The sequence below is a fragment of the Orycteropus afer genome, unplaced genomic scaffold (assembly GCF_000298275.1).
Source record: "Orycteropus afer afer isolate SDZICR_OR568_19922 unplaced genomic scaffold, OryAfe1.0 scaffold00070, whole genome shotgun sequence".
In the NCBI taxonomy this organism is placed as follows: Eukaryota; Metazoa; Chordata; class Mammalia; order Tubulidentata; family Orycteropodidae; genus Orycteropus; species Orycteropus afer.
The window spans coordinates 4,495,667-4,505,896 of NW_006921657.1; the positions used below are offsets into that span (position 1 = coordinate 4,495,667).

The window sequence follows — 10,230 nt, forward strand, 5'->3', positions numbered from 1 at the left end:
TCCAAGCTCAACTCTCCTCATTACACCTTGAGGGATGGGGCTGAGTGCAGCTCCAGGGGTATTTTTTCTTCAAGTGTCAAAGATCCCAAGTGATCCCAACACCCATCCTTCCTACTCTTACATTCATGCGTCTGTAAGATAGCTGCCTAGAACAGGTCAGTAGTGAAGCTCTCATCAGAAAAACAAAATGATACGAAAACAAAGAACAAACACACTTGGTCCCTTCAGACCATGAGACACACAAACCACTGTCAATGGCCTCCCCCCTCCCGCACAAAACCCCTTGTAGAGGCCAGCACAGCCCAGCTGCTCTCCTGGCTCTATTACACTACTGTTGCCTTAACTGTCAGTAATAAAAATAATAAGATACATGCTACAATCCGGCCAGATCATGGCTGGCCTCTAAGCCTTTGTTTCATGCTACAGTACTGAAGGGGAGAGTGCCTCCAAAGGGGAGCCACCTGCACACACCTCAAGGAGCTTCCTAGGAAACACTATGCTACCCCACCTCGGCCTTCCTCCCCTCAGGTGGCTGTCGTCAGTTTTCTAAGGACAGGCACAGCAGTCCTGCCTGCCCAGTGTCCACCCCCAAAAGTTCTATTGTTTGCAGTGGGTTCAACACTCCTCAATGAGCAGCTGCTCCGAGCTGTACAGCTTCTTCTTAATGACCCGGAAGCCGGTGCTCAGCGTCAGAGACTGGCTGAAGCCAGGGACGAAGGAAGAGTTGGCAGAGCTGAAGAGCCCTTGGATCTTGGGCCAGAGGCGTGAGTCCAGGCGCAGCACGAGGGTCAGCTGGAAGGTGGGCACCAGGCTGGGGTCGAGGGCCAGCTGGGCCACGCTGTGGCAGCACTTGCCCTGCTCTACACAGACGTCCAGCAGCGCCCCCCGCAGGCCGCACGGCTCGCTGTATGCCAAGCGCAGGAGTTCCTTGCCCACCTGGCTCACCAGCTGGCCCGGCATCAACAGGCGCGCGGGCCGCCGCGAGCCGAGCCGCGCCTGGGCCAGGCTCTCCTGCAGCAGCTGCATCAGGTTGGCACACAGGTGCTCGTCCTCTGGGTCGCTGAGCAGTTCGAAGTCGGGCAGGGACACCCCATCCAGATATGCCGAATCTGGAAAGGAGAACACCCAGGGAAGGAGGCGCGTTAGCACAGATCTGAATGGAGTCGTACAGGCGGGGGAGGTGCTGCTTCGATTAAAAAAAAAAAAAAAAAAACAGCGCTCCTTCCCACTCTGTGCCTCAGTTTCCGCCCCACGTTCGCACCCTATGTTCAACCCTCTCTCGCCACCCAGTCCTATCATGATAGGACAGGAAGCCCAGGTGCCTGACCCCTTTTTCTTGCGAGGCGCTCCCTCACCTTCCCAACTGCTCCACACGAGTCCGGCCCCAGACCGCGGCTCACCTTCCTCCGGCCCGAAGCCACTGTTGCTGCTGTCCAGGGACTCGCAGTCCGAGCTCTCCAGGCTCGCGCAGCGGCCGAGCCCCTCCTCTCGGGCTGCCGACCCCCAGGCGGAGCGCGGCGGCCGGTCTGAGGTTGGAGTCCGAGACAAGGACGGGGGCGAAGAAGAGAAGGACGACGACGAGAAGCGGTCCCAGAGGCTAGGCATGGTGGGTACGGACGCCAGGACGTCTGCAGATGAGCTCAGGGTGCCGGAACGCAGAAGACACTGTAAGACAAGAGGGGCACACGGCCCGGCGTCAGTCCCAGCAGAACCGACCCTCGAGCTCTAGGTCCGGCAAGGTTGAGGCCTTCCGCGCAAGGATCGGCATACAAAATGAACACTCACCAACTAGTGGTCAGCAAGAGCTTCTGGGTCAAGTGCCGACTATCTCTTGAATGGGTGCGGGAGGCAGTGCCAACCCCCCCAGCGCTGCCCAGAGTTGGCCCTTTACCCACCTGCTCCTCCCTCTCGGCCTACAGTGATCCCTAGCACTAGGACCGAAAGGCCTATAAGGACTTGCGCGGCCAAGCCACCACACCCCCTACGAGTCGAGGCCCAATTAACACCCGGGAGTGTGGCCCAGCTCGGCCAATGGGCTCCGGGCGCACGTTCGCAACGTTCTCTCCTGCCCGGTGACAGCGGTGTGGCCCCGCCCCCGCTGAGCCCTGCACACTCCCGGCCAGGCCGAGGCCACGCCCCCCTTCTGGAAGTGCTCGGCCTGGGCTGCAGCTGCCTAGGTCCCGGAGGGCGCTCGCGGCAGGGGAGGATCAAGCGAAGACTTGTTTATTATAGGGTCGCGTTGCTGACGGAAAGGGTAGCTCGTGACCCTGCGGGGTGGAGAGGCAGAGAAGCACCAGGGTTAGGTGGGCAGGGAAAACGGTTGCCCCTTCCCCTCAGCGTATGGGGAGCCTGAGAGCTGCGAGCACATCTGGGCGAATGGGTGGATGTCCGTGGGATTGTGGCGCGGGGAGCGAACGTTAACTTGGCTGGTCATCGCGCATGCACGCCTAGCTGTTCAGTCTTAGTGCAAAGGGTCGAGATACGAGAGTGGGGAGACCAAAGACGGGGCAGCTCAGAGCTCGAGAGCTCGAGGGAGGAGCCGGTGCACTCCCTACCCCGTGGCCCCACCTGTTCGCCCGCATGTTATTCTACAGCCCCAGGGGATGGGTTAATTCAGGGGCCCTTGGTTTTGACTTCTTTAGGAGCCAAGCCTCCAAACCATGCACGCTTCCATTCTCTAGCTGCTTCAGAGGAGTGGGGTTGGGGAGAGTGGTTACCGAGGCGTAACGGGGTGAGGGTGAGGGCTGAGGGGGACGCTTGCCTCAGGGCAGAAGAGGCTGCCAGATCACACTGCCCTGTGAATCACCCCCTCCCCCCGTCCCTGCTCCACCAGGCTAGCGGGGCGGGGGCGCCAACAGATTGCCCCTGGGCGTTTGTTACCCTCTCTACGCCTCTGGTGGTTTGAGGGGTGTTGACCATGCCCAGGTTCATAGCGCCTGATCGTGGGGCTGAGAATGGGGCCCCATATCAAACCGACACATTGACCCTGGGGCTGGCCGCAGCGACAGACGGCCGCGCAGCGGTCCTTTCCCTTCCCGTTGCAGCCTGGAGCCCGGGCATCCGTCGGGTCTTAGTGCCCGCTGGGCTCAGCGCTTTGTGTAAAAGACTCGGAGAGTTGCGTCAGGACCGAGGACCTAGATCTCCAGAAAAGCCTGGGAGTGCAATGGCCACCCCCAGTTTCATCATTCAGACAGGGCCACATGAAATCTGACCTGGCGGCGGTGTGCCAGTCAGATAGTGGTTGCTGAGGGTGGGAGGAGGAGGTTCGGACCACTCAACCTTTATTTCTTTAAAAGTTTATTGTAGTACACGGGACCCTGATGGAAGAGGGAACCAAACTTACATCAGACTTCCCGCCCCGGGGTGGTCAGGGCCTAACCAGTTCTGACCGGCGGGCCTCGCCTACTCCGGGCAGGCTTGCTTTTGACAGACAATAGCCAGAGAGGTCTGGCCAATGCCACCCTCATCCTCCAACCCTTTAAAAAAAGAAAGAAAGAAAAGGCTGACACAAGGGTCATCCAGGCAAACCAAGGCTTAGAACCGGAAAGGACCAGAATCCAAACCCTGCACCCCATCCTCGTTTTACAGACGAGAGAACCACCTCCGGGGACAAATTTATAGATTAATAAAATTAGGGGACTCTTTTGAAGACAGCTGTAGAATAGACCGGTCTCTTAGGCCTCTCAGACTTTCCAAGACCTGACCACCAGCCCTCTGTTCCCATCCTCCAAGCTTCAATCCCTTGCAGGGAGCCTTAACTACACCAGGTCAAGGTGAAATCACCCCTCACTGAAGTGGGAAGAAAAGAGTTTGGGGTATCCTGCAGGAGATGTGAACCTGTGGCCTGGGAGAGAACATCAGGGAATTAATCCATCAAGGAGGGTTCTCTCTGACCAGGCTGAGCGGCTGGGGACAACTGTGCCGGCAGTGAGATAGACTTAGGTTTTTTTTTGTTGTTGTTGTTTTGTTTTTTCATCTTCCTTTCTCTCCTTTTTTTTTTAATAGAAAAAAGGAAAATATTTCAGAAGCAGCTCTGGTGGTGTAGTGGCTAAGGCATTTGACTGTTAACTGGAAAACTGGCGGTTCAAACCTAGGAGTCACTCTGCAGAAGGAAGATGGGGCATAGAAAGTAGGAAGTAGATCCATGGAGATTTACAGCCACAGAAATCCAATGGGGTCACTATGAGTCAGAATCAACTTGATGTCAGTGAGTTCAATTTAAAACTTAATAAAATTTAAGAAAAATATCAGACATTGACCTAAGAAAAATAGAGATGTATTTTATAAGTGGATATTTACAAGCAAAAGAATCCAAAGACAGTTTAGAAAGGTCAGTTTATTAGGAATCATTCATTCTACAAACGTCATCATTATGTGCCCAGTGCTGTGCTAAGCACCTTTGATTCACTATGTCATTCTATTAATAAGTCAGCTTCTTCCAAATGGGAAGGGCTGTGTTAATGGACACTGGGTAAATCTGTTTCTTTTCAAAAGAAATCCATTAATACTGTTGTCTCCATGTGTTTTCTAACAGATTTTTAAAGTGAAGAAAAAGGAACCAAAGTCCTAGCCCTGTAGGAGGGAGTTGGTGTTAACTCTGCCGGATTGGTGGAGGATCAGCCCTGTGTGGCTCCCCCTCTGACACCCTTATCCCCATGAAGGAGTAGAGAGAGGCTCCATGCTACTGGAGTCCACCTGGAGAACCTTCGAGCCTAGAAGTGGGGTTTCTAGATCGTTGACCTCTCTGGGTAGCCAGGGTGGGGGCGCTCATGAAGGTCAGTTTCATCTTGTGAGATGGAGGGTAGAATCCCTTCCACCTGGCTAGAGCTCCCATCAAGGGGTCAAGGGCCTGAAAGATTTTGTTACCACCTCATACACCCCTCTCAGCACAGAAACAGCCTTGATGGGGCTCAACCAACAGGGTTGTGGTAGGAATGGGAGCACACCGTGGCCCTGCTTGGGAATGTGTAGCTCCATATTCTGGCTTCTGAGCCAGGCCTCTTGAGAGTGCTGGAGAACCTATAAACCTTGAATTTGCTGCCTTCTCCTCCCTCTCCTGCGCCCCTCAGGCCAACGCTGAACATGCCCCATCAGCGTGTCAAACTTGCCTGGACATGCCCCCACCAGCAACCATGGAGACCCAGCTCTGGCATCCTTTCCTCCAGGAGGCCTTCCTCAGCAGCAACACGCCCCCCCCCCCAAATCCTCCATCCCTCAGTGCCCCTCCTCAGGGCATCCTTACACCCTGTGTATATCTCTGTTATTAATCCTTGTTTTCACTTTAGTTTCAACACTGGACTGTGCGCAACTTACCATAGCCAGCACTGTGCCAGGTACCTAGTAGAGGGACTCGGTGAATGTTCCTTGAATGGATAAATGTATGGTTGAAGCAAGAAGGTAAATTGCACAGATCTCCATTTGGATTCTGGATTCCCAGGATCTGAGGGAGCTTTCAAATGGGCTATCAGAGGTCCTTGATGCTATCTTTCTTTCTGTTGCCTTCTTACAAGTTACAAGCTTAGCCAAAGCCTTCCCTTCCTCCTCAACTCTGGGGGGTGGGGGAATGGGGGGGGTGGGGGTGGGGGGGTGAGGGAATGGGGTGAGTGTGTGGGGGGATGGGGAAGATGGAGCTACCCTGTGGCTTTAATTTGAAACCTGAATAAAGAAATGCTTAAGTTTATCATGTATAAACTATTCTGTAGTGATATGGCCTTGAAAACCCAAGGAGGGGTCACTATGAGCGGGTCCCACTTGATGGCACATAACAACAACAAACTCATTTAGTTTATTGCAGGGCAGTCGTGGCAAGTCACATGGGTGAGATCAGAGAACATTCACAAAAAAAACAGAATTAACAATTACAATGTTAGTTCAGTGGTTAGGGCCCCAATTTTTAGACTTCTGGCTTCTGCCTTTTACGAGTGCTCTCAGGAGGAAGACTTGACCACATTTCAGATTTGGTGGAGGTTCCCTGTAAGGGAGCTGGGTTCTGAGGGCAGCACATAGAGTCTCAGTCTTAGTCTCTAATAGGGTCTCCTATTCTAGAAAGGGATCTCTTGCCTCAGTTTTCTCTCAAAAAATGCCCAAAGTGCAGTGCTTATATACGATTTTCTAACCTTGGCCTCCCACATAAGGGCTAGATGATGTCATGCTTAGTGTGTCACATCTTTTCTTCAAGATGAGACATTTGTCCAGTGTTGCATCTTTTAAGAGATTAAAGGGCTTGTTTAGGACTGACCTAATGTCTCAAGGTCATTTTACAGAGATACAAATTTTTGTTACATTTTCTTTTATCACATCATGTAGGTGTCAAGCCAATTTAGGGAGGTTGTTTATCTCACATACTTCACATACCTTTATTTTTAAATTCAGAAAGTTTCTACTTCTGAGTTCCATCCTAGGTGATTTGTGCATCTGTGACTTACAGAAGCAAACAAAACACTGCCTTATACAAATTACAGAGGCCTATATAACACTGCCTTGTACATATGTACTTTGAGAACATTACAGAATTATAGAACATACATAACAGGGGCTTCTAAGGCAACCCAGCTATCCCCTCTGAGATCTATCTGGTCAGTCACTCCAAGAAGCTGGGGAGAGGTGATACTGTGGAGTGGGCTGGATTGTTGTAGGAAATCTTTTAAGGCAGCCAGAACTTTCTTTTCGAGTGTCTCAAATGGTTTTAATTTTTTTTTTTAAATTGAGGTGAAATTCACATAACATAAAATTAACTATTTTAAAATAAACAAGTCAGAGACATTTAGTACATTTACAATGTTGGGCAACCACCTCCAAAGTACCTAAAAGGAAACCCCATACCTACCCATCAAGCACTCACTTCTCCCAAAATACTGTTTAAGTCATTGTTTATGTTCCTTGCCTTGTTAGTGGGGAAGCAAGGCTGCCTCTTAGGAGCTCTGGTAGTGCAGTGCCTAAGGCACTTGACTGCTAACAGAAGGCTGGTGGTTCAAACTCACCAGCTACTCCTCGGAAGGAAGATGGGGCAATCTAGTTCCATCTCGGAAACCCAAGGAGGGGTCGCTATGAGTCTGAGTCCGTCTGACTCAAGGGCACATAACAACAACAAAGGCTGCCTCTTAGCACAACTCCAGAGGGCGCCAGTCCCATCAGGCTCTGTGCATTTACATCTGTCTGCTAGGGAGTGGAATTCCAGGGAGCATGAGTCACAGAGGCCACAAACTGTACCATGGAATCTGCATCCAGGCAATCCTGGCGGGGAGGCTGGCTGAACCCTGAGCATGCAGGGTGCCAGTGTCAGTAGTGTCACGTCCTGGATGACTCAGGTCTCTGGAGTTGCTGACCAGGTCCCTGACCATACAGACACCCTCCCTCTTCTCTGTCTCTCTATTCCCGTGGGACCCTTCCAAAGCCTGTAATTTAAAGTCAATGAGCACTTATTCTCGGGCCACCTTCTCAGAATCGACCCAGGGCCTCTGTCCGGCGAGTGGCCCCAGTTGGGTTTGGGGAGTTAAACCAGATCTTAGGGTAGGAGTGTGATTCTGAGAACCCCAGAATTCAGGATGGGAAACCCTGAAGGCCAGCCAGCTTGCCTGCCCGCCCTGCCTTGGGCGCCTCTGCAGCTCTTTCGAAACTGCTTGTTTCAGGTAGCAAAAGTGCAAGGAGGAGCCAATGGGTCAGGGAGGTGAGGAATTGAGGGGGCCGTAGGAGGTGGGGACCATTAAATGTTCCCAGGACTTCTGTGGCTTTTTCACTTGAGAAACAACAAACAGCTTGGTCAAAATGGCAAGTTTATGAATGTACCTGGTTTACTGGAAGGATTGTGAAAAAGTGAATTTTGGTAGCATAGTGCCTAAGGCACTTGACTGCTAACCAGAAGGCTGGCGATTCAAACCCACCAGCCACTCCTTGGAAGGAAGGTTGGGCAATCTACTTCCATAGTGATACTGCCTCGGAAACCCAGGAGGGGTCACTATGAGTCCGGGCGACTCGATGGCAAACAACAACAACTGGTGTTAAAGGAGCTCTGGTGGCATCGTGCCTAAGGCACTTGACTACTAACTAGAAGGCTGGCGGTTCAAATCCACCAGCCACTCCTCTGAAGGAAGATTGGGCAATCTACTTCAGTAGAGATAACTGCCTTGGAAACCCAAGGAGGGGGTCTCTATGAGTCATGGGACTCAATGGCAGTGCATTACATTGCATTTGTTGTCCTGGTGTTAAGGTGAAAAACTCAATGGGGAGACCATTTGCAAATGAAGCTGCAAGTTTGAAATGGGAATTCTGACAATACACTGTATTTCAAAGCCATTCGAAGAGGTTTTAACATCTATTATCTACTTATACCCTGAGGAGTGAATATAGTACCATTCTATGGAAAAAACTGAGGCCAAGGGTGAGACACCAGCGGCGTAGTGCCTGAGGCATTTGACTGCTAACCAGAAGGCTGGCAGTTTAAACCCACCAGCCACTCTTTGGAAGGAAGACTGGGCAATCTGCTTCCGTAGAGATACCGCCTTGGAAACCCAAGGAGAGGTCGTTATGAGTCAATTGACTTGATGGCGATGAGTTTGGTTTGGGTTTGGTATGGAGTTTGTAAAACCTAGAGATTCTCATCCTCCACCTCCCATTCTGAAGGTCTGGGGCCGGACTCAGGAAGCTGTTCTGTAAAAGCTCTCCAGGCCATTCTGATGCTCATCTTTAGCTTGGAAGTCAGCTGACCATGTGGAAGAAAGATAGGGTCTGGAATGACTGCTGGGTTGACTTCCCAGCCATCAAAGGGCCTTTCTGTGGGGGTAGGGCAGGGGCAGGTAGGGCGACAAGGCTCACATGTGATAATGGTGAGGTCGTAGGCAGACAGTTCAGCTGGGGTCCTAGGTTTCTCAAGAAGTCATTTCCTCTTGAGGACAGAGCAAGGGGCAGTAGGAGCCTCACAAAAAGCTAGCTTAATAAACCACCCATGACAAGAGATGGGGGTTTTGAGAGCTGAGAGAGTAGCTTTAGGATTCTGACGGATCTACACACAGGTGGTGAGAGGTGCAGACAGCCTCCCAGACTTCAGGCTCCTCATTCATGTGTTTTCCTCAGAGCCAGAGTGGTCAAGTGAGTTGTCCCAGGTGAGCCAGCCAGGCTTGGGTCCTGCTGACTCTGAGGCATTCTCTCTTCTCACCTCACTGCCTCTCAGGAAGGAATGCCATCCGCTCAAGGCCAGCTTTCTGCCAACTTCCCAAAGTCTCTCTTCCATCTGGAGTTCTGAAACTTTAAAGGGAAAAGAAACAAGAAACAATGAAGTGGGGCGATGGCCGAACAACCCTTTTTCTCTGGTTATTACCTGAAGTCTCCTGATGTCCCTCAGGCAAGATGGGTCCTGAGGGGTGAGGGAATTGGAGTCAGCAGACCTAAGTTCTAGACTCTCTGTGGCCACTAAAGATAAATCAGGTTTTGGTCCATGGTCTGAATCAGCCCCCAGGAAGCACAGTATTGGTATTATGCTAGGGCCCTGGTGATGCAAACTCTGCACTGGACTACTAAACTAAAGTTGGTGGTTTAAACACACCCAGCAGCACTGCAGCAGGAAGGCCTGGAGATCTGTTTTCATAAAGATTGCTGTTTTTGTTGGGTGCTGTCAACTCCATTTTGATTCATAGTGGCCCTGTGTGACAGAGTAGAACTGTCCCATAGGGTTTTCTTGGCTGTAATCTTTACAAAAACAGATTAGTAGGTCTCCACCCCCGCTACCCCATGAAGCTGCTGGGTAGGTTCAAACAGCCAACTTTTAGGTTAACAGCCAAGCACTTAACCATTGTGCCACCGGGGTCCTTCTGTAAGAGCTGCAGCCAAGAAAATACCATGGAGCAGCTCTACTCTTTCCCATAAGGGGTCACCATGAGTTGAAATCAACCTGATGGCAATGGGTTAATAGAGACTTTGTATCCTATTTTATATTGTACCTGTTACTTTTAATAGCAAACTTTTAAATTACTTACTAATTTAATTACTTAATTGTGTTTATTAAAAAAATTAAGTAAACCAACTTAATGAAAGGAATGATATAGTGCATTTATACTGTGGCTTTATGCTGGGATTTTCATATCCCAGTTTTAAAACCAGAACTAGAGGAGTTCCGGCAAGATGGCGGACTAGGCAGAAGGATTGCAAAGACCCTCTTCAACAAAGAAAAGGGAAACCAATTAACACAGACACAGAAGATAATCGTGGACCCCTGAGCCTTGAAGGGAAGGATACAGA

General features: G+C 51.0%; 1 protein-coding gene across 1 annotated transcript; it reads right to left on the minus strand.

The window, feature by feature from the left end:
* Positions 1–615: 615 nt before the first annotated feature.
* DDIT4 (DNA damage inducible transcript 4) lies at positions 616–1,605 on the minus strand. The gene is made up of 2 exons (XM_007940639.1): positions 1,401–1,605; positions 616–1,109 (listed from the first exon to the last, which is right to left on the minus strand). The coding sequence occupies exons 1-2, from the start codon at positions 1,603–1,605 to the stop codon at positions 616–618; spliced, it is 699 nt and encodes a 232-aa protein (XP_007938830.1).
* Between the last annotated feature and the right edge of the window lie 8,625 nt (positions 1,606–10,230).